Source organism: Filicampus tigris, chromosome 8, assembly GCF_054856515.1.
Source record: "Filicampus tigris isolate MCC_2025a chromosome 8, RoL_Ftig_1.0, whole genome shotgun sequence".
Taxonomy (NCBI): Eukaryota; Metazoa; Chordata; class Actinopteri; order Syngnathiformes; family Syngnathidae; genus Filicampus; species Filicampus tigris.
The window spans coordinates 3400002-3426941 of record NC_141224.1 but is presented as its reverse complement, the minus strand read 5'-3'; the positions used below and the strand labels follow the sequence as shown (position 1 = coordinate 3426941).

The 26940-nt window shown below is 46.1% G+C and overlaps 2 protein-coding genes across 3 annotated transcripts; both read left to right on the top strand.

Moving 5' to 3' along the window:
• The first annotated feature begins 1289 nt into the window (after positions 1 to 1289).
• Positions 1290 to 21956, top strand: sv2a (synaptic vesicle glycoprotein 2A). The gene is made up of 13 exons (XM_086038788.1): positions 1290 to 1421; positions 3115 to 3894; positions 10229 to 10409; positions 10488 to 10639; positions 10779 to 10912; positions 11019 to 11108; positions 11602 to 11709; positions 12148 to 12236; positions 12351 to 12515; positions 12596 to 12729; positions 15450 to 15656; positions 16137 to 16296; positions 17223 to 21956. Exons 2-13 carry the CDS (start codon positions 3270 to 3272, stop codon positions 17404 to 17406), a joined length of 2229 nt encoding a protein of 742 aa, XP_085894914.1. The 5' UTR covers positions 1290 to 1421; positions 3115 to 3269; the 3' UTR covers positions 17407 to 21956.
• Positions 21957 to 22475: 519 nt separating this feature from the next.
• bola1 (bolA family member 1) lies at positions 22476 to 24581 on the top strand. 2 transcript variants are annotated; one of them, XM_086038233.1, is made up of 2 exons: positions 22476 to 22711; positions 23813 to 24581. In XM_086038233.1, the coding sequence occupies exon 2, from the start codon at positions 23879 to 23881 to the stop codon at positions 24314 to 24316; it is 438 nt and encodes a 145-aa protein (XP_085894359.1). In that variant the 5' UTR covers positions 22476 to 22711; positions 23813 to 23878; the 3' UTR covers positions 24317 to 24581. The 2 variants fall into 2 exon arrangements, with proteins under 2 accessions (XP_085894359.1, XP_085894358.1); XM_086038232.1 differs by having other exon boundaries at positions 22481 to 22711; positions 23848 to 24478.
• Positions 24582 to 26940: the final 2359 nt, after the last annotated feature.

Below are 26940 nucleotides of genomic sequence, written 5' to 3'. Positions count from 1 at the left end.
TGCCGCCTGCATTGACGACGAGGAGGCCGAGGAAGAGGCGGACGGACGGTTGACGGAGTCGTGGGGCCGGCGGGTGGTGCGCCAGTACATGAGCGACAAGATTCCGCTCACTCACTCGCTGCTGGACTTCTGGAAGGACAGGTCGGGCGCGCTGCTGCCGGTCGCCAAGACCTTTCTGTCCATCCCCGCCAGCGGCACGCCGTGGGAGCGCGGCTTCTCGCTTGCCGACAGACGCGCCGCCCTCAACCCCCAAAATGTGGACGCTTTGCTGTTCCTGCATAGTAACAGCCAAGCATAGGTGACCTCAAATGCTCCTTTTTTTTTTTCTTTTGGTTTCAACTCACATTCAGGACGGTGTTCAAATGTGCTGATGAGTCCATAAGTTTGGTAATAAAGTTTTGTTTTGGTTCGTGATCACGCCGGTGAGTCAAGCTGGTAAGTGGGATGGTGTTAAATTTGGGCACAGGATGGGATTAACCTTCCGTGGGAGCGGGATTTTTTTTTTTTCTTTGAAACACTCATTCAGGATTGGGAGGGAGCAGGAGTCGAATTCCACTCCAGTGTCGGCCTCGAATGTGGATGAGCTAGCTTGACTGACTGAGCCCTGACAGAACACCTTTGTGTGTGTGTGTGTGTGTGTGTGCGCGCAAATAGATGGACACCATTTTTGCCGCTTCGACCCTTTGCACATTCGCGCAGACATTTCCAATTCCAGAAGATAAAGCTTCCGGTGAAGACAACGCGTCCTCGTGACTCTTTCATTGTCTCTTGGCTCCCTCTATTGGTGCAAAGTTGATACTGCAGCCAAGCACTGAAATAAGTCGGCTTCTTGTCACAGCGATCATGTTTGGCACAGTTTACTTAAATTTTACTTCCTATCCTTTCATGCACCCCGCTTTCTTTTTTTCTCACATTCGCCTCCCCCCCGTTTTATTTACTTATTTATTTACCATTCCCTAAATGCATCCTATTTACATTGTTCCTTCTTCCCTTTCTTAATTCCTTTCATATTCCTATCCCTGCTTCCTATCATCCATCTTTTCGGCTTCCTTTCCTTAATCAATCAATCTACAGTATATCACCCCTTGGATTTAATTTGGCCCACCGTGTCCGTCCTGTATCCAGGCGTCCACCAGGGGGCGGCTTCCCGCAGGCTCAATTTAGGCCAATCAGAGGGCACGAGCCCGGCGCACGTGCGGCGTGCACGCGCCACTGCGCCAAGCTTGGCCTGTGCGCATGCGCAACGCACACACACTACCACTTGTTTTTATTTTTTCATTCTGAAGGATGGATGGAGGAGGGGGCGTGGCCATCCTGGCGACGTCATCAGCCATCAGGACGGTGACCACTGAGGAGATGAAGACAGGAGGAGCCGCTTCACATTGCCTGCACTAAAATTGACATCAAATAATTACAATAAGGTAAGACAACTTGATTCGATGACTGTTTTTATGAATGTACACAAATGCACGTGATGTTGTACCAGGGCTCAAATAAATAAAATGATGGGCAATGAATGAGCGGAGGAGGCTAATCATCAATTGGCTCCAATGGATTGAAGCGATAAGAGACGTTGTTGTGCGTGTGTGGCGACCTCCGCCAAGGAGAAAAAGCAACAAAAAAAGGCTTGAAGGTGAACTTGGCACGCACATGAGCGTGGTTCAATCTGCCGTGCGAAATTTGGAGGTGATTTCATTTTCTGTTGATCTCTTTTCCTACTAATTAGAAAAAAGCGCATCAGATGATTACTATCAATTCCTCGTGCCATATTGCGTGAAAGGGGTACTTGCTTGCGTGCATTCAGAGGGGTTTCGTGGGGGTTGGGGGGGCTCCCGCGCTCTGCGTCGTGCGTCAAAATGACCTTGTCATGTGCACTTGTGCATCATTGCTGCTGCCCCCCCCCCCCTCCCCTCCTCCAATACATATTTGGTGGTAGCCTCGTGGATATCAATTGAACGGACAGATACAGAAAAATACAAGAACGAGGGACGGCCGACATTTCCCCCCGCCACCACCCTCCCAGGCCGCTGTCGTTGTTGCTCATTTGCATCCGAGCTTGTGTTCATCTTCACACCAGCACCGTCATTATCATCGTCATCATACGTGCGCTCTTGTTATGACGTCACACACACCAGGGGCGTTTTTAGCAGTACATTTGTAGGACACAATGCTTTCTGGTTAAGATGACTGATTTCAAGTCGCCCTCGCCCGGAATGCAACTGGAACAGTCCAGTCCAGGTTTAGGCAACTCCGGTCGTCGAGAGCCACATCGTAGTAACATTGAGACAAGCGCTACTATGATGACAAGGCTTCACAATGTTTACAAGAGAGCCATACACATTTCAAAAAAGAAATGTGACCAAATGTTGTGTTGTGAAGTTGACGTTTGTCATGTAAATATTCCGCTTGGAGTTCCCAGAAGAGCTGACGCGCTCCGCGCACTTGCTAAATGTCAGTAGAAAGCGCCGCAAGCTAATCAGTGCGCATGTGAGTGTAAAGCTTAAGCTAACTGCTAACATGGCTGCGAATGAAACGGAGTCCAATTGGTTAGCACTCGCCACCTCTCCAGATACCAGAAGGCACACATCAAACCATCCACTTGCAACCTAACCCAGGCTTGAAAGTCTACTTTAAAACCTTCTCCCCACCTCGAAATCCTACCTTTAAACCATGACGTAATCTTAAAAGCCTACCTTAGAAGCTTTTACCTTGGCTTGAAACCCTACTTTAAAAAAACAAATTTGATACCAAAATCCTGTTTTGAAACACTGACCCCGGCTTATCCCCAAATTTGAAACCCTAACTTTCAAATTTTGGACCCTAAATTGAAAAGCAAAGCAAGGCTACAACCCCTTAACTTGGGAGTACAAATGTGAAATGTGAACGGTGGCTAAAAATCTTACTTTGTAATGCTAACTTAAAAACCTGGCCTAAGCTTGAAATTCTGATTTGAAATCTTTACTGAGAAAAGATTTATTTTTTATTTTTTTTATTCTCAATAAGATGGATTTTCACCAGCATTGACATTTCTGGAATGTAAGCTCCCCGATAAATTCACCATATGGGTTTAAGATAAAAGTTGGTGGCATCAACTCCTTCCTGTTGTCTGTACAGGGCCGGGCGCGCACGAGAAGGAGCGAGCGATTGTGCAGCCGCAGCGTATCAGGAGTTGTGGGCGTCGCCTCCAGGAGTCTACGTCACCCCCTCATGCGCTTGGACCGCTCCTGATCCCCCAACGCAGCGAGTAGCCAGCACCTCCGCATTCCGAGATGGACGACGACGGGCGTTACCGGGACAACCGCTCTGACTTCATCCGCGGAGCCAAGGACATCGCCAAGGTGGCCAAGAAGCAGGTGGGCAAGAAAATGGGGCGCGGCGTGGACAAGATGGCCGACGAGTACACCAGACGCTCCTACAAGCGTTTCGAGGAGGAAGACGATGACGACGACTACGCCGGGGTGCCGGGCGGCGAAGACGGCGGCGGCGGAGGAGGCTACTACCGCAACGACAGCCGCGCCAACGACGACGACGCCCACAGCGACTCCACCGAGGGCCACGATGAGGACGACGAGATCTACGAGGGCGAGTACCAGGGCATCCCGCGGGGAGACTCGGGCAAGGCGGACGGCGCGGCGGTGCACGCGCAGGCGCAGGCACAGCACTTCCGGGACCTGTCGGCGTACGAGGGCGAGCGCAGGAAGGACCAGGAGGAGCTGGCCCAGCAATACGAGAGCATCCTGCAGGAGTGCGGCCACGGAAAGTTCCAGTGGACACTCTACTTCGTGCTGGGTTTGGCGCTCATGGCCGACGGCGTGGAGATCTTCGTTGTAGGGTTCGTGTTGCCCAGCGCCGAGAAGGACATGTGCCTGTCGGAGCCCAACAAGGGAATGCTGGGTAAGAGTTAGTCCTGTTAACGCCGCCAAGGCAATTTCCATCTGCAGAGGATTGTTTCTTGGGGAAATCTCTACCTGAGGTTCCCAGTTCAACCCTTTCCAAGGATGTTCTCACTGAATTCAGGCAAGGCTCCTCAACCCTAAGCACAAACCCTGAAGTAGTTCTACCCAAAACTTGAACCCAGCCTCTAACCATAATCCTTCCTATATAAAGTGTGATCTACCTGTCTAGGCCTTCATCCAAGGACATTCCCAGTGCTAACGCTAACCCTTTCCAAGGATGTTCCCAATAGATTTAGGCAAGAATCTCAACCCTACGCAAAACCCTAACCTCGACTTTACCAATCTCGCACCGTTGACCAAAGCCCTAATTTTACCCCTGTTCTGTAATCCCCAGCCCCTAAACCAGGGATCTTCAATCCTGTTCCTTGAGGCCCGGTTTCCTGGATGTTTTCCATCCCTCCCTGCTGCAACACACCTGATCCAAGTGATCAGGATTGGTATTCAGCTTCTGCAGACCTTGCTGAGTATCTGATTATTTGAATAAGGTGTGTTGTAGCACCGGGAGATGGGAAAACATCCATCCCTTGAGGAACAGGATTGAAGACCTCTGCCCTATCACCCTGAAGCCATTGGACAGATATCACCAACCAATAAATTTTTCACTTCACCCTAATCTTTCCAGACAAGGCAACAATCCACACCTAACACCAACTCTACCTAATACCCTAATTGAATTTAACCACGACCGATCCCAGCCCTCGAGCCCCACCTAATGTCACCTAATGTTGCCCCTAAACCCTAACCTTAGCTCTAATTTTAATCCATACCTCCTGACCCCTAACCTCTCAAACCCTAAACTCCAAACTGCAACCCTTTCCGTATAATTCAAGCAAGGATCCACACCTAACCTCTCTAAACTCTACCTTAATCTCAACTAATTCCAGATCTCTCATTTATAACGCACACCTACTCAAAACCTTCAATTTAGCTCTTGTCCTAACTCTAATCTTAATCAATGATTCCCGATACCTAACCTCTATAGCTCCTAACCCCTGAATTTACCCCAAATCTTCACCTATATTCAACCCAAAACAAGTAACCTTGACTCCCTCAAACCTGAACTCTCCAACCCCTTCTTCACCCTAAACTTACTCAAAACGATAACCTTAAATCCCAACCCTTGAATAGTAAACCCTAACCACCTATAACCGCATCCAAAACCTACCCCCAGACCCAAACCTAAACCTTACCCCGAATGCTGGTAAACTGAACCACACCTTACCCGTCCGTAACTCCCAACCTAACTGATGACTATAGGTAAGATTCTACACTGCGCTAACCCTAAACACCTTGCCCTAACCTACTCGGTGTGGCGTAAACATCCGTCAAGGTCGACCAAATAACAACAGCGGGTGTGCTATACGCGTCACTCTAATAGAAACAAACGGCACACTTGACATGACTCACATCCCACCTGCTTCATCCCGGGCCGCCATCTATCATCTCGCACATTCGCACTCACACGCGCACACACACGTATTGACAAGCTGTCAACAGTCTTGTCGCTAATGGAGCCTCCCGCGTGTTCCAGTGAGCTCAGTGGCGCAAAAGGCTGAGCGAGTGTTTGCCTTTTTTCGCGGCTCTCAAGTGTCCAATCTCACTTCTCAACTCAACTGACCAAAAGTGTTTGATTTGCTCTTTTGATTGACAGGGCACAAATCCTGATAATTAAGTCAAGTCAAGTCAAGTCAAATGTATTTATTTAGCCCTTAATCACAAGAAAGTCTCAAAGGACTTCACATGCCCATAGTTAGCAAAATATTAACGACATCTTAACCCCTCAGGAGGGAAAGGAACTGAGCAAAAGTCATATGCACTTGCATGCTTTGTCGCGGATGTAGCTGTAGCAAATTAGCAGTCGCCAATTTGTTTGTAAAGCCTGCCTTTGATTGCAGCTCGTTTAGTTTCAAAGTTTCTGGTGGGATTTCATAATAGGAGGAGCCGTGGAATTGGCCCCAAGGTGCTGCTTCAAACCAAAATGACCGACTTCCTGTTCACTTTCATTGATCCTTGAGACTTTTTTTGTCTGTCCTGTTGTGATCATAGACATGGAGCCCCAGTTTTTTGTTGATCAATGAAACTGGGGTCGGAGATCATTTCGAGTGACTCATTATTTTTGAAACACCTTTACACTAACCCCAAACACCTAACCCTAAACCTTACGCTAGCCCTAGTCCGAACACTAAACCCTACCCTAAACCCAACCTAAAACTTTAACCTCAACCCACACCCTCACCCTTAAGATAACGTTTATCCGTCCCAAAGTGGATATTTAAACTTTTCAGCTGTAATAGTGGGAAAAAGTCTAGAAAGTTTGCTATTAGCGCTGTTAGCTTTGGCTACGTCAAGAAGTCCTTCTCATGCCACTCAGCAACACAACACCGTTGGCTCGTTCGTCTTGCTGGAGTTATGGCTAATGTACCCGCGGTAACAGACGGGAGGACGGGCTGACATCGTCTCCTCTTTGCTCGATGCCCCGTCCCGGCATGACGTCCCCGCCTCCCCCTCGTCTGTTGACGGGGATAGTTGGGTCTCGCGCCGCGAGCCGTAATCGACAGAATGCCAACAGCTGATTCCGACTGCAAACACGGGAGCTGTTGCTCAGAACCAGCCCAAACCGTGCATTCGTGTTCGGAAAGCAAAAGAAACACACTGAGGCCCAACACCCAAACCCTACTCAAAACCTTAACCCGTCCTAAAACCCTACTCAAAACCTTCGCCCCAAACCCATCCTAAAACCCTACTCAAAACCTTAACCTGAACACCTAATCCAAAACCCACTAAACACCAAATTCTAAACCCTTCCCCAAACCCGTGAACATTACCCTAACCCTTTCCTCTAACCCCAACCCGATCATCTAACTGTCCCCCATAACCTAAACCATACCAAAACCCTAACCCACTGACCCTTCGCCAGGTGTCAGCCACTTTTTGACATGCTACTGAAGAGCAATTACTTGGTCACTGGGCTACTTGGGCTACCAATTTGATACATGACAAATGTGCTGAAATGATTTGAGGGCAAAAGTGCTCATCGCCACCGCGCCGGCTAGCTGGTCTCTTTGGACGTTATGGTTCAGTCATGCGCTACAATGCTGACCTTTTGAACGGCACCATTTCAAAAAGGAAATTAAAAAAAGCATGTTAGTGATTGCTGACCTAACCCTTACGCCTACGCTAACCCTAACCAACGCGAACCAGCCCGAGGAGTTTGCCCGAGTGCGCAAGCTTTGCAATTCCCCTGAAATGGCCGCGTCAAACCAAAATGGACGACTTCCTGCTCTCTTTCGAGCTGCGTCCTTTTTTTCATCATTTTGGATTGGACGCCACCAGGCGCTTATTTGAGGGTAACATGATCAGCTGCTGATGTTTTGATTCAAACGCCGCGAGCAACGGCGCGGATGAGCGGAGACAATTAGACTCGCCGGTACAAACGAATGTAGTTTCCAGATGGGAATAGACAGGTGTCTATTGAAGGGAGGCGTTTATTGGACTGGAGCGGCTGACGCAGCCGGCGTCTGTGGTGCAGTGTTGGAGTGACAAGAAGGTGACTTTCACTCTCCCCCTCCATTGATTGCCGTCTGTGCATCTGTGCTGGTGTTTCCACGGCGACGGCCACGCGTATTAGCATACTAGCTTGTGCGTGTGTTAGTGTGTAGACCTGGAGGTGTATGTTAGTGTGCGTGTGTGTGACTCATGTGCTTCACTCGAGCATGGCAGAGAAATGTGGCGAGACGTCGCCGCAATGCAGCAACGTGCTGACCAGATGCACGCTGCTGGTCAAGATGAGGATGGGTGGGGTGGAGGTGGTGCCGGTGGGGTGGGGGTCCCGCCACCCTAAAACTGGATCGGCATCACTAGGCTATGTTAGCATGGCTAGGACAACTGATGGCTGACTTGCTGTTCAATTTGGGGCATGCGTCCTTGAGACTTTTTTTTTTGTGTGCATCCTGTCCACCAAATTTCATGTCCATCGGTGAAAGTGGTGTTTGGGGCTCATTATTTTTAAAATCAAAGAGTCAAAATACGTTATTTCGCCCAAAATGGCGGACGTCTTGTTCAGTTTCTGGGATGGTTCCTTGTGACTTATTTCTTATGCTATTATGACAGACGTGTGCACCCAATTTCCTGTCCGTCAATGAAACTGTTATTTGGGCTCATTATTTTTAGCATCAAAACATCAAAGTACATCCTGTGGAATTGGCTTAAAATGGCTGCTTTGTGCCAACATGGCCGACTTCCTGTTCAATTTTAGAACAGTCTGACATAATAGATATATGTCCACCTGACTTTCCATCCATGAAATTGGTGTTGGGGGCTCATTATTTGTTATTATCAAAGCATCCAAGTAGGAACCCTGGAATTTGCCTCATATCCACGGCCAAAATGCAAAAGCTCCTGACAGAGGTGTCAAATCCAGGTTTGTCAGACAATCTGTTTATCTTCTGGACCTGGATTTGACGTCTTTGTCAGAATGGAGGTTTTGCATTGTGGCCATCGAGCTGTTCGACTTCAGCCAGAAATCCTTGAGAGTGTTATTTTTAGTGTTAAGTATGAAACCCGGAATCGGCCAAATATGGCTGCTTCAAACCCAAATTTCCAACTTGCTGTTTTATTTCATGTCCCTGAGACTTTTTCGTGCATCCTGGTATGCGAGACATGTCCGCCCAAATTCATGTCCATCAATTAAATTTTTCAAACTTTCCAGGATTCAGGACCACCAAAATAAATACATAATCTTTAGAATTCACAGACTTTGGGGTTCGACCGCACTAAAAAAAAAAAAAAAATCATCTTGGTCAACAAAAAGACCACCTGCGCAAACATAACGTTGCTGCTACAATGATGAAAAGAGACAAACCAAATAGCTGATAGCTGAGAAAAGCAGCGATGACAGAAGCAGTATGATGAAAAGGGGGGGGGGCAAGACAAGCGGGGAGGGTGAGGGGGTGCCAGAGCAGCTGAGCATCTCTGTAGGCTTGGAGAGGAAGCGGGGGGAGGGGAAAAAGAGAGAAAGGGGAGAACGCTGGAGAGTGTGTGACAACGATGCTGAAAAGCTCCAGGCTGTGTGGGAGTGCGTGTGCGTGCGTCAGTGTGTGCGTGTGTGTCTCACTGAAGGCTTGTGTGTCGTGCACACAACGGGGGAGGGGGGCAGGGGGGGGACGTGTGTGAGGGACAGGGGTGACTATAAATAGTAATGGAGTGTTCCCTCTCTCCTCAGCTGAGGATCTTTGGCTTCTGGATGCTGCTCGGCCATCACGACCACGCAAGGGCGACTTTTTGAGTCACGGTGGCGTGAATGGAAGCACCAGCAGTTTCATTTTCCAGTGTAGTCCTTGTAAAAAATTCTGATGAATATCGCGTTTGTGGAATATGAGTTAAGCAGCAAAATCCAGCCCTTTTGAGCCATTTCGGTGGGCGGCCATTTTGTCAGAGCCGTCGACTGAAAATGACATCACAACGGCTCAGCTTGAGAAAACAAGGTGAGCCGTGATTGGTCGTTACCTGAGCCCTGAGCAGTTGTGATGTCATTTTCAGTCGACAAAAGTGACAAAATGGCCGCCCCCAGAGATGGCTTAAAACGGCTGGATTTAACTCTTATTCCACATACGCAGTATTTATCAGAATGCCTTGTTTCAACTAGTGGGCGTGCATAGAACATAATCTTGAAAAAATGTGTGGGTTGACTTCCGCTTGAAGTATGATCTGTATGTGTCGAGTTTCAGTTATCCAGGTCTTGGTAATCCATATCGGTTGAATCGCGCCAACTAGACACTTGTTTGTTGAAGACATTTCATCTTTAAAGCAAAAGGTTTCTTGAGCTCTAAATGTTCTTTCTATTGATGCCCCTGATGGTTCCGTATGTCCCCTTGGTGTGGTGTCAGCCGGGTGTTGGCGTTGCTGCTTGAATGGCGGCAAAACATTTTGTTATTGGCCACAGTTGCACTGGTGACCCCTTTGACAATCTTTGGGGGTACATTGCTATTATTCGATCGGTGATACGTCAAACCTCCTCTACTTTTTAGAGACGGCTTTTGTAGTTTGAACTGGGCACCCGTCCTCACGAGAACACATTTCCTCGTTTCTACTCGGAGGCCCAAAAACAATCGTTTCTGATATCGAGACCTGGAGTGGATGGATCTCCAAATGCTGCCCTCGCGTACTCAGGCGTACATCACATACACGTCTTTTGATTCCAGTTCTCATGTGACCGTGCGCGAACACCGACGACATTTACAAAATTTGCCATCATTCTGGTCTCCCGACTTCAGGCCTGATCGTATATCTGGGGATGATGGTGGGCGCGTTCGTGTGGGGCGGCCTGGCCGACCGCATCGGGCGGCGACAAACGCTGCTCATCTCGCTGTCCATCAACAGCGTGTTCGCCTTCTTCTCGTCCTTCGTGCAAGGCTACAGCTCCTTCCTCTTCTGCCGCCTGGCCTCCGGAGTCGGGTGAGGGAACGGCGCTGACGAGACGCTAGCGAGGTTCGCCGGACTCGATCTCTGAAGTTCTTCTCGTTTCCTTGCCAGCATCGGAGGCTCCATCCCCATCGTGTTCTCCTACTACTCCGAGTTCCTGGCTCAGGAGAAGCGAGGGGAGCACCTCAGCTGGCTCTGCATGTTCTGGATGATCGGCGGCATCTACGCCTCGGCCATGGCCTGGGCCATCATCCCGCACTATGGTGAGATTCCTGTTTCCGCCACCTTCATATGAAGGCACTTTTGAAGTCAAAGTAATCCGTTTGCAGATTCATTTCTGGTAAATTGTGAATTGCTCTGTCTATGGATGCCGTGTACACGATTTGCTCTCGTCACCCTCAGGCTGGAGCTTCCAGATGGGCTCGGCCTACCAGTTCCACAGCTGGCGCGTCTTCGTACTGGTGTGCGCCTTCCCCTCCGTGGCGGCCATCTCGGCCCTCACCACCATGCCCGAGAGCCCGCGCTTCTACCTGGAGGTCAGGTCAACCTTTGAAGTCGCACTACTCACCGTTTGCTACCCGGCACGGCCCACGCATACTGCATGAATTCCAACTATGGACTGATCGTTTTCTGCCCTTGCAGAATGGGAAACACGACGAGGCCTGGATGATTCTGAAGCAGGTGCACGACACCAACATGAGGGCCAAAGGATATCCGGAAAGGGTTTTCTCTGTAAGCCACGCACTGGAACGAGTCCTACACCGGCTCTCCAAAAACGGCAAAATTCACAACAGGGGTTTGATCCATGAGAATTTCCAAGAACGTCCACTTGTTTGCCTTTGTGACCCTTCCAGCCTCTCTGGATCGGTTGTGGCATCCTTCTGACGACACGCTGACACTCCCGTTTGAGGTGTTGATCAGTTGTCAGGCGATGACTTTATAGTTCATCATGCGAACGAACAATTCGAATTGAACCAATAAATGTACCGGTCCACTCATGGATCCACCACCTGCTGTGAATGATGGCATTCAGCTGTTTGTTCGAGAACCGCAAGTTGTACCAAAATATACTCATACTGAATAGTTGGACTGGTGCATTCAAACATTTCAAGGTCAAATTGAGTTCACCTGTAAAAATACATTTTGTGTTCATCCCGAAACTTCACCCCAAAGCCCAATATCCCTGAAATCTTTGTATCATTTTCTCATTGGGTTTAACTGTCAGGTAACCACCATCAAAACGGTGAAGCAGATGGACGAGCTGGCCAACTTGGGAGACGGCGCCGCCTGGCACGAGAAATGGAGGATAAAGCTCACCTCGCTTTTCCATCAGGTAAAGGAACGTTAATTCAGGAATGTGTGTATGTGCGTGTGTTTGGGGAGAGAAAGATGCCCGTTTGGTTTGAAACAGCCATTCTGGGCCAATTCCAAGGCTTGATGAACTTCTACAAGGGCATTTACACCAATCACACGCAGGTATCCACGAAAGCTTTACCTAGCCCAGTAAATTTGATCATTTTCTCCAGTTCACACTCCATATCTTAGATGATATAGATAAGATAGTAATCTTCAAAGTCTTTGAAGTTTTTTTTTTTTTTTTTAATGCGCCGCATCCCTTTGCTATGCGCTGAGAGGGTGTGAGCATTGCGCAATTGTGCATGTACACATCTTAGAGGGAACATTGCTCAAATGACCCCAAATCAGAAGCAGGTGTCTCAGACAGCTGGGCTACTAATTGATATTAATATGCTCTGTCTGTATGTTCTTTCAGGTGTGGAGTAATTTCCAGACGGTTTTCTCCCCCGAGTACCGCCGCACCACTTACATGATGATGGCCGTCTGGTTCTCCATGTCCTTTAGGTAATCTCAAATCTCGGGAAACTGTACAATGGTCTAGGAATGTCCTGGACAATCCCATTGAATGAACTTTGTTCACGAGACATTCTAATGGAGCGCCCCGTTTCGCCGGCGCAGCTACTACGGTCTGACCGTGTGGTTCCCCGACATGATCAAGTATCTTCAGAAGCAGGAGTACGCCTCCCGCACCAAAGTCTTTGTCAAGGAGAAGGTGGAGCACGTCACCTTCAACTTCACCCTGGAGAACCAGGTGCACCGCCAGGGGGAGTACTTCAACGACAAGTGAGTCTACCACCGCTGACCTTATAGTTTTGTCGGAAAAACACGGGCAAATAAACCCGCCCGGCTCGACTGCTTTCAAGGTTCATGAACCTGAAAATGAGGTCCATGGTGTTCGAGGACTCGCTGTTTGAGGAGTGCTACTTTGAGGACATCACCTCCAGTAACACCTTCTTCAAAAACTGCACCTTCATTGCCACCCTCTTCTACAACACAGGTAAGAGAGGCATAGCTACAGTACCCAGTTCCATAGAAGAAAGTGGGGGTCCACTTCTGGTGCGGAACATGGATCCTGGATCCACCTTCAAGTGGGTCCATCTTTCATACAAGACCGGCTCTTATGCAGCGGTGTGAAAATGACTTTTTTTCACTGATTTGGTGTCACAAAGCTCATAGCAGCCTCAAAACCCAGGCCGGATCAGGATCCACCCACGGGTCCCGCAGGTTTTAGACTTGTCCAGTTAGTAGTTGTGGGGAGCACTGGTAGTTTAGTGGTTCTTGTTGCTAGCTTTTATGCAGCGAGAGCGGATTCTGATTCAGTGTCTTAACACCGAGCTGTTTGACCTCTACTGCTCTCAAGGTGCGTTGCATCAAAAAGGGCATCCGGCCGAGAAACGAAGCCAAACAATTTGCGAGGGTTCGAAGACGCTCTTGCCCCTGCCAAAAGTGTTCTTCTCAGGTCATCACAGCTTGACCTCATGTTGATGACATCACGGTGCCACTCTCTGACGTCATGGCAGAGCTCTCGTGTCGCGACTGGCCAAAGCCGCTAAAGGTGTCTGATGGTCACCGGAATTATTGTTGATTTGGAACAGTTTGAGAAGTTGCACTGAACTGGACAACTCAAGAGTTGGACTGCACAATGCCCGTGTTAATCTTAGGTGCCCTGGTTGGGTCTGTGGTGACCAAAGCTGCCGGTCAGTACCTGGGCTCTCCTGCTTCTAAGGACCGTGTATCACTTCTGGAGACACTGTTTGAGATCCCCTGCGAAGGAAATCTCATGATTCCAGAAGACGACCGGTGGGATTCACTCGACCCGTTCCCGTCTGTGGCCCACCCTGCTGACCCGGACCCTGACTTGGGGAAGCTTCTACGCCTGGCTTACCCAGATGATCCGCAGGAACCCAACTGGGATGAAGAGATATTTTGGGGTAGAAGAGGGTCGCATGAACCACGCGTACCAGTGCCAGTTATCAGGAAGTCTTTGGAGAGTGTCAGAACTGTTCTTTCACCTATTGCCAAAACCTCTTTGAGAAACGCTGCCCTGTGTTACAACCACCTGAAGACCACAGATCCTTACATCCGTTTCAACAACTGGTTGACACGGTTCTCTACGCCTCCTCGGATCGCCTTGCTTTGCGCCTCGACGGTTGTTTCGTTTCACCTACGGAGAGCTTTGCAGCTTTTCCACGGCTCCCAGGTGGAAATGTTTTTATTGGCTCACAAACAGCAACTGATTGCTTTTTTGTTCTTTCCATCCTCAATCATGTTTCCTCTGCTCTACTGTTTGCTTCCTTGATTGACTAAGTACGCCAAAGTCCACCTTGCATCCACCAGTCCGGTTTTACGGTGGAGCAGCGGGTTCTACCGATTCAATAACTCTGCTACTGTCTATCATCAAATGGCTTAACAATATTGCACCACATGAAACCAAACCAGAATGATTGTGTGGGGTTGGACTCTCGGTGCTGTGGTCCACTACTTCAGCTTGAATGCGGCAAAGAGAAGTCCCCCCTTTACAGAACCGTGAAACACAAATCCAAGCAAACCTCCAGAATCAGAATGTTACTGAGCATTCCGTTGTCTCAGGGTTGCTATTAGGGTTAGGCTCCATTTGACTTTGGGTTCTGGGGTCACCAATGCTACTGTTCACCACTTCATCTCATAGACATAGTACAAGGAAGTGCTCCTTGAGACACACCAGAATGCAATCTTGATTTTGGGCTCTGCTCTGGGTTCTTGAGTCTCCAAAGCTACAGTCCACCTCAGTTCTGATGTGGGACATAGAAGAGTCCTTTGAGAGATGTGTGGAACACCATTGCGAGAAAACCTCCTGAATGCATATCCCAGCAATCATTCCATCAACCCTGTTTTCAGACACCAGAATACCAGTTGTGATTTTGTATTATTTGTGGGCCCTGGCTACTGTCCAATGTGTCATCTTATTTCTGCCATAATGAAGTTCCCTTTTAGAGACCTGTGGACCACGATTCCAAGCCAACCTTCTCCAGAATCAGAATGCTACGGATCACTCCATTCAACCAGCGTTGAGCCACTAGAATGCCAGTCTTGAAACTCTTGTTGGTTCTGGAGTCTTGAAAGCTACCGTCTACTACTTGAGCTCAGATGTGGCAAAGTTCCCCTCTGAAGTCCACTTTTCAACTGGATCCTTTTTTAGCTTCTAGTGGTGTTTTAATTCTTCCCCGTTCTCTCTATGTTGCTTCATTTTTTTCACTATTCGGCAAACAACCCAAAGGACAAGAGAATTTATACAAATATTGAGACATGATCTGTGTCCCATTACCCGTTAATATGTAGTTTGAAAATAAAGATGTATGTTTCTTTTAAAACATCTTTGATCAATTTAAGTTCTTCCTGCTACCTTAACACACGAATTTGATACCTTTTGCTGCCTCGAACACCCAAATTTGGGTCCTTTCTGTTGCCTTAACACCAAGCATTCTTTCTGCCACCTTGGCACCTAAATCGAGGGCATTTTTGCTACCCTAACACCCAAATTTGTGGCATTTCTGCTGCCCGAGTGCCCACATTTAGTCCATCCAACTTAACACCAAAAGTGACACTTCCTGGCCTGTAACTAAACTGTTGTGTTTTGGAACGAGTACTGTAGACTTGACTGAAGAGCCATCTCCTCCAACCGTCGTTCCGGTCTAACACTTTCTGGTATTTGTGGTCCCTACGCTCCACTCCCCAAAGATCTGTTCAAGTACAGGTTGGTCAACAGCCGGCTGATCAACAGCACCTTCCTGCACAACAAGGAGGGCTGCCTGCTGAGCGATGTGAGCGACGAGAACAACGCCTACATGGTCTACTTTGTCAGCTTCCTGGGTACCTTGGCCGTGTTGCCGGGCAACATCGTGTCGGCGTTGCTGATGGACAAGATCGGCCGGCTCAGGATGCTCGGTAAACGTGTTTTCCGCCGTTGCCGTTTGTCCGTGGCAGGCCGTGCTTTAGCGCCGTCAGAAATATGTGTAGCTCCAGCATTTGATATTTTAAAATAGATTTAGAAAATACTTTCTCAGCCATAACAACCCCCCGCCCCCCACCACGTATTGGGTCAAACCGCCACCCCACCCTCCCCATTAGCTTCCAGAGAGAGAAAAAATCCTGGAGCCGTGCCTTTCCATGGGCCAGCACGGCAGTATTGATTCTGAAAGCCCATTGGCAGATTAGACATGGCAACACATAGTGACCTCACATCGACCTACACGCGTTGGAAGCAGTGCAGCTAAGGGAAAGGCAACCAAATGAAAAGAATACTTTTGGGAGTAAGTTAATATCCGATTTTCATGGAAGAAAAATGACAATTTGGGTTGTGGATGTAGCAGAGAAGACCTTGCTGGCCCCGCCTCCAACGTTTGTCATTCGTTTTTGTATCTCCAGCGGGCTCCAGCGTGATTTCCTGCATCAGCTGTTTCTTCCTGTCGTTCGGCAACAGCGAGTCGGCCATGATCGCGCTGCTCTGCCTGTTTGGCGGCATCAGCATCGCCTCCTGGAACGCCCTGGATGTGCTGACCGTCGAGCTCTACCCGTCCGACAAGAGGTACGCGAATGCCGATACTCCTTGACAAGTGAGACGGCTGAAGTGAACGTCATGCAATGTGGATGATGGCGCTGGCGTTGCCTGCTTGGTGGGTTGTCCTTCTGCTTTTCTGCTGTCACCAAGTGGCTTGACTCTGTATTACAGGATATGTAACTACTCGCCCATTGTTACATTATTAGTTTTAACGGACGTGGGTTGTGTTGCTAAAGTCGGCCACGTTGACTGTTGCGGCATATATTCTTGTGTTGAAATATGTCATTTTTATCACGTTGGGGTCACCAATTGTGGAGATGCAGTAAATGACGACGGATGGATGGATGAGTGGGTGGTTAGATATATCGCTAGACAGTAGGAATGTAACGAGTAATCGAAAATCGATTTGAAATCGATTCGCCCCGATTAATCGATTTGATTAATCGAAAATTGATTAAGTTGATTAAATTCATATAGGAAATGATGTCATGAAACGTTTTTTTCATTCCAGATGCATTGCACATTTTGAATGTGTAGACCAAATGTTGCTTTTGCGCCAAACATCATTGCGTATTGCGTTTGTGGATGGCTGCAGAACCACACTAGTGCACAGAGACAAGCATGGTAGCAATTTTTAAAAAATCGAATTCAATCGAAAATCGGGTACTGAGAATCGAATCGGGGCTTGAGTGAATCGTTACATCCCTACTAGACAAGACAGATGATTGAACGGTGGACAGACAGATAAATGATGGATAGGTTGAAGGATGATAGATGGCTAGAAGCATGGCTTGCTGGCTAAAATCGTATTGAGATGGACAGTCAGACAGACAGCTGGATGGACTTAATATTCGGATGAAGGCAAAGTAGTAGTTGAATGAGTAAATATGAGCAGTACAATTCATCTGACTTGTAAGGAACGTGGTTCTCTAACGTCGCCTTCCCGCATTCAGGACCACGGCGTTCGGCTTCCTCAACGCGCTGTGCAAGCTGGCGGCCGTGCTGGGCATCAGCATCTTCACATCCTTCGTGGGCATCACCAAGGCCGTGCCCATCCTCTTCGCCTCGGGGGCGCTGGCGGCCGGCAGCTTCCTGGCCCTCAAACTACCTGAGACGAGGGGTCAGGTGCTGCAATAATAAAAGGTCATAGGTCATCTTACGGATTTGAGATCGGAGCTTTAGTCGCAATTGGTTTGAATGGAATCATGACGCAATTTGTTGACTCCACCCCCCCAAAAAATATGGCGGAAGTTGGGGGACTGGGAACGGGGACTCTTGATGGTGAGCCATACAAAATCCAATAGTTTATCCACTCACACACAAATCTTTCCATTTGATGCCTTTCTTTTCAAAATAAGAGGCATTTCATTGACGGTCATTTGGTTGACAGTCAAGCATTCCGGGTTTGTTTTGTCGTGGTGGGCACAAACAAAGCCCCTCTTGCCCTTTAAAATCATGATTTACGCTGGTTAATGTCACAAGTTGAAAGTCATCAAGTGTCCATTTAAAGCACAAGCGTAGTATGAGTGTGCGTGCTCTCGCGTTGTAAATCCCTTTGTAAAGAAACGCCTTTTTAGTACTTCTCCTGGCCCCGCCCACTGCCACCTCGTGTTATGCATGTCCAAGTGTACGTATGTACATGTATGTAAATGTATGTATGTACATGTAGTCCGAAAGCATCAAAACCATACAGATGTGAGGCTAGGCTCTTTTCAAAATGCCGCTTTTCCACTGCAAGGTACCCACTCGCTTTGGCCGTCTCAAAAAGTCAAAACTGCGAAAAGCACGTGACGTTCAACGTGGAGGGACGATAAAAGAAGTTCCATTTTGGATCCAGCAAATGAACAGAGTCACACTCAGGCTGCCCACATTGTGCAGGTGTGGGGAAATTTCAACTTTTATCGAGATTTGGCCCTGACTTCAATTGCTGTTCTGAACACATTCAAAAAGATGACAACCTTTCAGTCGGAGAGTGGGCGGGCTCTCGCGTGACACGTTTCACAAAGTCGACGCCTTTGATGTGGGGGAGGTGTTATGACTGCTGCTCGAGCCACGTTTCAAAACAATTCTCAAAGTACGATGCCGATCTAACAACCACCCACGAGGGAGGCGGCTTTTATCCAAGAGGAGACTGCGGGCAGCAAGATAGCAACATTTGACTCCACAGTCCCGTACTTAGCATACTTGCTTTCCGTCCTGATGAGCAACGGGCGAGGACGAGACCAATTTCATCCAAGAGGAGAGTGAGGGCAGCGAACTGGAGAATGCGGAGCACAGCTAAGGCCACACTAACATTAGCACCGGTTAATTCTCCTCTTCGGCCCAAGAAATCGTCCCCGGTACACCGATAGCATGGTGCTGCAGTGGAAAAGCAACATTATTATTATTATGTATGAGATGACAGAGAAGCCTAATATATGAAATTATATTCATAACAATTATAATGATAACGACCTGTGTGAAGTGAATGTTAGCCTGATTAGCGTGCAATACGGAACCCTCCTGTGCAATATCCCCCATCAGAATTTTACTCCAGATTTTTTTTTCTTTTTTTTTTAGCAAAATTATTGCACCGAACTAGACATACCCTGCAGGGCTTGACCAATAGGTGGCGCTAATAATGTGTGTAAATGAGATTCACTGCCAAGGGCTGAGAGTGTAACAGCACAGGGTAGATTCAACAAAAACACAGCAACCGTCATTCACGTACGTTCACATTGTTTATGTCCAAACTGCCATTTTATAGGATAGCAGCCATATAGATGCAACTTTATGTACGGGGCAGCCGCAATCCCATTTTTATTTGATTATGTTAACCGCCGTATCCCAAAATGGATTCAATTCATTTACCTCAAAGTTGTACACACACACACACCATAAATATGGATATAGATTCTTGCTAATACAAATATTTGCTAATTTATTGAAAAATTAATCGATGCTCACACATTTGTCAACAACATATCTGATTGGTACTTTTCAGTTCCCGGAACAACAGGTACCCAGAACTGAAGAGTTCCTGAAACTTTGGCTCCAGATTGTCTCTCATCAATTCAAATAAATTTGGGGAAATTAAGTGCATCTATTTTTCGCTCCAAATTCAACACCCCATTGTGACCAATGTGTGATTTTTCACTTGGTTTTGAGGTGAAAATAAGATCCTTCTACAGTAGTACTTTCGAAAATATCCAGAACAAAAAGTTCCTGGAACTTGAGCTTCAGATTGTCTCTGGTTTTTTTTAATTGATATGAGCTCTGGGTTGAAAAAAATAAATAGTATTTTCAGCAGCTCAGTATCCAAAATACCTCAAACTTAAGTTCCGGGAACTGCAGATGAGAAAAACTAACAGCTCCTGGAACTTAAGCTTCAAATTTTCTCTCGTCTATTTAAATTTTGTTTGGGGGTAAAAATGCTATACAAAAAAAAAACAAAAAAAACATTGGATTGGAAGCTATAGTTCCAGGAAGTACAGGTACTAGAACTTCAGCTTCATATTATTGTTTTTGTCTATTTAACTTTAATGTTGAAAAAAAATGCATTTATTTTAGTTTTAGAGTAAAAAGAAGACCCTTCTAATGTTGAAAAACAAAAACATATAATTAGAACCTTTTAGTTCCCTCGCGCCAGCTAACCCCATTAAAAGTTCCTGGAACTTAAACTTCAGATTTCTTGATCATTTTCATTTAGTTTGGGAGTAAAAAGAACACGCTGTGACTGAGTAGAATTTCTAAAAATGTATTAAAAAGTCAAAAACTAAAAAAAAATATTTTTCACAATGGGGTGTTGTGTGTGCCATTAAGAGGGGAAAAATTAACTTATTCACTATTCTACAACATTTTAATGTTAATAGACGGAATGTTGGTGATTTAAAAAAAAAAAAAATTAAATTGCAAACAGAAAAAAAACCCACTGTACACATGGAGTCATTACGGGATGTTGTATGCAGACTTCTGAGAAGAGAAAAGTGGATTGAAGCCATTTTGGAATGAGGCTGTGGAAAATGTAGGAGTGGTGAAGGTGTGTGGACACGTGGCGGCTGCTTTTTAAATAAAGTTTGAATCGAGCCAGACAGACGGCCCGGCCCGTTGCACTAAACGCACACGCGTACACGCACATGCTCGGCAAACCGCCAAAATCAAAGAGCACAAATTCTACCCAACCAGACAATTTAACATAGTTACAAAGCAGCTCTTGACCCGCCAGCTCCATTTTATTTTTTTAATGATTGATTTTCAAAGATGATTTTAGTGTGCCATTTGTCATGTTAACTCTTGCCAAATGTGTTCAACCGCCTCGCCTGAGTTTTACACGTCAGACGCCATCTGTGCTCTATACATATGAACATATGTACATACAACAGGATCATAGTGAAACTAAATCGTAAGATAGCTGTCGGAACCTTTTTTAGTCTGTGCTCGTCGGTCATGTGACCTCTAGAAACTGATAATGGAGTTTCAGACTCTCCGTTTTCACAGATTTCATCTGAAAATGTCAGAAAATAAAAATAAAAGTCATCAAACTCTAAGCAGGATTTCAAGGTTGCTGTTTTTTTTTTTTTTTTTTGTTCAATACTAAAAATGTTGCAAAAAAAATGCAATTTTAATCCAGAACTAGGAACATTTTAAGGGCCGTACTTTTGAACCAATGTATCTGATAGGATCCATTTAGCTCTGGGAACGAAAGGTACCAAGAACTAAAGGTCCCTGGAACTTTAGCTTCAGATTGTTTCTTGTCTGGTTAAATTTAGTTCTGGGGTACAAAGAGCACATTGCTTGTACTTTTAAGCAGTCTAGGAACCATCTGGGGCCTTTGAGTTCCAGGAACCACACTTACTGTTCCAAGAATCAAAGGTTCCTGGAACTTAAGCTTCAGATTGCTTCTTGTTTCCAGGAACCAAACTGGAAGCTTTTAGTTCCAGAAACCACAGGTACCAAGAGCTAAAAATGACTGGAACCTTAGCTTCAGCTTGCCTCTCATCTATTTATATTGAAATGTAGTTCTAGGGTAAAAGGAATTCCCTGCTAGTAGGTACTTTCAAAACAATCTGATTGTACTCATTTAGTTCAAGGAACTAGCGGTGCCGAGAACTTGAAGTTCCTGGAATGTTGGTTACCTAATTTATGTTCAAGGTTGATTTGTGACAAATAATCTGTTGCGCTAGCAACAACGGTCAGTGGCGAGCACAAAAAGCTAACAAAGCAATAAATTGTCTGGATTTCTATCCCGTCCGCTAGCATTAAAAAAAACAAACAAAAAAAAAAAAAAAACAACACACACACACACACACAAACAGAAAATCCCTTAAAGGCTTTATTTTTCTTTTTTTCCATTTGTTCAGTGTAACAAAGAATTGCTCATCTTTGTCGGTGTATACTGTGCTGTAGGATGTGTAGTTTCATTGTAAGCATAGCCAACTGTGTGTGCAATCATGAATATGAAAGTGGAAAAAAAACAAAAAGACATATAAAATTCTGTATGTTGTCTTTGATTTTGTGTTTTCTTAAAGAGAATGGAATCTAAGTAATATGTCAATGTGATGGATCATTGTAAACCCAAGTGAGACTTTGCTTTTGTTTCAAAGCTGTGTGATATTTTTCTGAACTGTCATCATGGGGTTTGCATTCAACCCTTTAGAATCGCAATGAAAAAAAAAAACCACATGGAATAAAAGTTATGATGAAAAGTGCATCTTTGTCTGTCCTTGTCACTTTTGCCGTGTTTTTATGTTACTATTACAATTTTCCACGTACCCCCTGCAAGGAAAAGTAAACACAAAAAACAGTCTTAATATTTTATTTCCGAGATAAGTAAATATTCACAGTCATTTCATAAGCCCGTCAATGAAATGGTACGAGTGGGCTACAACTTGTTTCCCGAACAAGTTTTTGTTTTTGTCCCTCAAATTTGAAGTTTAAATGTCCCTTTAAAGGGGACTTATTCAAATGAGCTCCATGTTTGTAGTAAATGTTATAAGAGTCATCTGTAAATAACGTTTCTCGTTCAACGTTTCTCCTCATAATTCACCCTAATGGAACAATAGAGTAATTGCTCTAAATACAACAAAATCTGTAACGTAATCCCTACCTTGATTCACTTGGTGCGGATACAGAACGTGGACTAAACTCTGATGCATCTCCAAGTGCCGTAGATGAAAACTACATATCCCTCTCTCACAAACTGACACATCCGGCGCGCTTGTTACATCGCCAAAGAGGAAGCCATGGAAAGAACGCCTTCGTCTTTTCTCCTGACTTTAAAAAAATATATATATATATTATAATTACTATTTGGGCTATTAAACTTTACTCGTGCGCCGCAGTAAACCCACAAAGATCGGATAAGCATTGGAATTTCAAAGCAATAGACGAAAACTACATAACATCCCTTCCGCCCTGCTTCTTACGTCACCAGAGCGACGGCGTTTGGGACACGACTAGCAAGGTGAGATTACGACGTGCATTTTTAAAGAACGAATTTCACATTTAAAAATATTATTCGAGTCTCCCGATGGATGTATGTTTATTTTAATATACACCCGCGCTGTATAGCATAATGAGGTTGAAAAACAAAAGTGTGTGTGTATGTGTGTGTGGGGGGTTATGCAAACGCTAGCAGCCAATGCTAGTGGTTGGTTTAAGAGTTTACTGACGTGAGTTACTCAAAAAAATGTTGCGCGATAGAATGGCAATGTTTCGAGAATAAAGTTCCAACTGTTAACGAGTGAATGATATTCACACAAGCGTCAGTTTGAGGCCAGCAACCCTTCTTGACGCAGGTGGATGCTGTAACACAACAGCACCGGTTTGGGTGGCCAGCCTTCACATAAATAAGGAAGAAAACGATTTGTTGTTGTTCTTTTAAAATCAACTTATTTTTAAATGTTTTTACCTGTCAAAATGATTTAATTCCTCTGGAATGTAATTAATTGGTTTTATTGACTTCTTCTTTTCTCCTGTGGCATTGCAAATGTTGTTTCATTAAAGCGGAAGTCAACCCAAACATATTTTTTTCAATGATATGTTCCCAGCAGGCCCACTAGTTGAAACATGGCATTCTGATTCATTTTGCGTTTGTGGAATATAAATTAAGCAGCGAAATACACTCGTTTTTTAGCCATCTCTAGGGGGCGGCCATTTTGTCTTCTGTCGACTGAAAATGACATCACAACTGCTCACGATGACCAATCACGGCTCAGAAACAGGTCAGCCGTGATTGGTCGTTGTGAGCTGTTACTGTTGCAAAATGTCTAGTTTATTTTAGGTCTATTTTTCCATTTATTTTTCTCATTTATGTTTAATAAATTGTGTAAAATTACAATATTTCACTTAGAGCAAAATAAAAAAGCTACTTAAAAAATGATTGAAATGCAGTGCACAAAAAAAATTATTGCACAAAGAGTGACCTAAACAAAACAAATACCTAAATAAATATTTTAAAACAAAGTGCTCTTAAATACAAACATTAAATACAAACGTATTTCTCTTCAAAGTTAAATACAACTGAATAGCGCTTTTTTTTTTTTTTTTTGGCTTACCACTCGAGGACGAATCACTGAAGTCTGTGTATGAAATACATAGCCATCAGGTGGTCTCCCACGCGCATCGTCCGATGTTGCCCGCCATCCTTCGCTTCTCTCGGTCCGCCCATCACGCCCGCTGCGTCCCGGCGGCCCGCTTGGCCTCCCGCATGGATGCCGCCCGGCCCGTGGAGGGGGCCATCACTGCCAAACTGACGGACGCTTTCCATCCGGAGCACCTGGAGGTGCTCAACGAAAGCCACATGCACGCCGTGCCCCCCGGCTCAGAATCGCACTTCCGCGTGCTGGTGGTCAGCGGCCGCTTCCGGGGTCTGTCGCTGCTACAGCGCCACCGTCTGGTCAACGAGGCCCTGAAGGCGGAGCTAAACACTCGCGTTCATGCGCTGGCCATCCAGGCCAAGACGCCCGAGCAGTGGCGTGGAGATCCTAGCCTGGCCAAGAGCCCCCCTTGCTTGGGAGGCTCACGTGGGGATCACTCTGTGGAGGACAAACTGAAAGCGGGACAGTAACGGGGACACTTTCTGGTCAATGTCTTGGACACCGTATGTTTACTTTCAATTTGAATTCACCAGCCTTTATACTTTCACTGTAGCCTAATAAAAATTTGAACGCACAAAAAAAGATACTTTTTGTTTTTTGTTTTACACACTGAAGCAGTGAAATACTTTAAAGGACTGCATCATACTCTTTGGAATACTTTGTTAAACATTATTTTACAGTCTGATATTGTAAAAGAATCAATGTATTTGCATGTATACAATATTTTTTTGTGTTCTGTTTAGCCCTAACAGAGAAGAGGGAAGCATTTTTTTTCCGTTTACCGGTACAGTATTCATCCATTTATTACATAGCGTCAGTACCACTGCTTCACCACACGAGGGCAGCATGTGTCCAAATAACTTTCCAAGAAATGGCCTGACGGCTTCATTTTAATAACTACAACGGAAAGAGAAGCCAAAGCACGATTTTATATACTAATATTAAAGACATACATGCGTAATATATTAGTCTTGTTACACATAGTTGTGACATATTAATTGTGTTTTGGGTCATTTTTATGAAGTACAAAATGTGCTGTACTTGGATTTGTATGTGTGTGACATTCAAGGTCACGATGTGGTTCCCACATGACGAGCGCCGGCGTCACGGCCCTTGAGAACAGGCGGGGACTGGAGTGTGTTTATTCCCCATTTGAGCGTTTTGACAAATGTTACCGTGCCTCCGTACGCCACTCTCGTCTCACAAATCAAATGGTCACCACCACATCAAGACCCCACTTTGTGTGGCATATAACCAAGTACAAAATACTTGTGAACCAGGTGCGGGGTGACCCTCAGGAATTTCGGGAACACGTGAATTTTCCCGAACGGTCTGTTGTGTTTCCGGGCTGGTCCCGGCCATCTCGGCTGCCAACAGCTCACACGCATACTACCCGGCTAGCCGGACTGACTCCAGTTCCGTGCTGCCCTTCCTCACCTGGCCCCGCAAGTCGGGGCCCTCGTAAACCAAGGTAGCGCTGTACTTGAGTACAGAGTGAGACTATCTTCGTCACCTCCGGCGGGAGATTGCGGCGTCCGTTCCACACGCCGTCACGGAGCGATGTCAAGTAGCGTCCTCAAAGTGCCATGATAAGCTTGAAGTGCAGGGGCTTGTCTCCAGCTGTTTTACACGCCGCACATCAAGTCGCCGAGCGGCACTTTGGGCAAAAGAGCAAAGGTGGGACAGGTCAAGCCCTCGGCCTCAAGTGGAATGTAACAAATTATCAGGGATGATTGTGCTCTGGTGTTGTGAGATGAGTAATTAAGCCACAAGTGTCTTTTGGTGAGGAATTTGACAGGAGTAGCCTGCAGTGATGCAATTTAAAGTTAATGAAAAGAAGGAGATGCTTTGGGAGATGACCTGCTTGTTGAACTCGCCTCGTTTGCCACCGGGTCATCTTTCGACAACCGGGCCAGAAGTTGCTTGTTTTCGCACTTGCCCTCGAACGCTACGCCCAAAATCGTGGTTGATTCAACAATTGGGTGCAGCCGGTAAACTAAATGCAAATTTAAAATGGACTTCTTTTCTGTAAACAGAAGAACATTTCATAACATTTCCAGTGGAAGATGCAAACTGCCGTACAGTTTTTTTCCCCCTGGGATATCGCAATTCATCATTTGCACCTTGGCTATATGGCGGAGCTTTGAAGCACTGAAGCAATGTTTATTTTTTGTAGGTTTTTTCACAGATCGTCACATATTTGTAATTCGGCATTTGTGAATTCACCAATTTGTGTGGATTTTTGGGGGAAATCCCCACTTATTTTTATGTTCAAACGCCTGCTTATTTTTTTCTCCAGGAATTATATGGGACCGTCAGTTATTAGCGGATTTTGGCTGTTCGTGGTGTGGCTTGGTCCCAATCCCCTGCAATATTTGGGGGTCCACTGTACAGGCACGTCAGAATTTAGAATTGTGCACCTTCAGTGTAGTAACACCGCGAACATGCAGCATAATTAACAGCTTAAAAGAGGCAGAGAAAGCCCCCAAGAGTAATATTTGTTGTTCCCATGTCACAGACAGAATATAACTCCCTGAGTATCAAAAGTGTCAAATCCAGGTTGGAAAAAGCAAAGGCCTGCCCGTGTTTGTCTTTAGCCACAGGTGCTTCGACTCAACCGGCAGGTAAAAGAGCTCTTGAGTAGAAGCACCTGCGGCTAAAGACAAACACGGGCAAGGTTTTGACTTTCCGGACCTGGAATTGACACCCCCGTGCTGAGTATTGTTGTATGCTCTGTTTGTATGTGTTGCTAATCCAAGGTTTAAATTGACCATCACTTTGATACTAATTTCTGTTAGGTTGTCTGACTGGTAGCTAGTTGTCTTGTAGACCAACTGGGAATACCACGTGCTGGAACCCGGTCCAAAGCCCAAATATCGATCTTCGTACGATACGGTCTTGAGATATTCCCGATTTTCACCTGTCGCGGGTGGCTTGGGAACGAGCTCCACGCTCGCTCACTGTATTTTTGTTTCTAGTAGTGGAAATGTGACACGGTAGTTAGGCACTGACCTTAAACCATGTCAGCATGCCCTGACCCGATGTTGACGGATCCGTCTGCGGTTCCAGGTCGGCCCCGGGCATCCTGGACGGT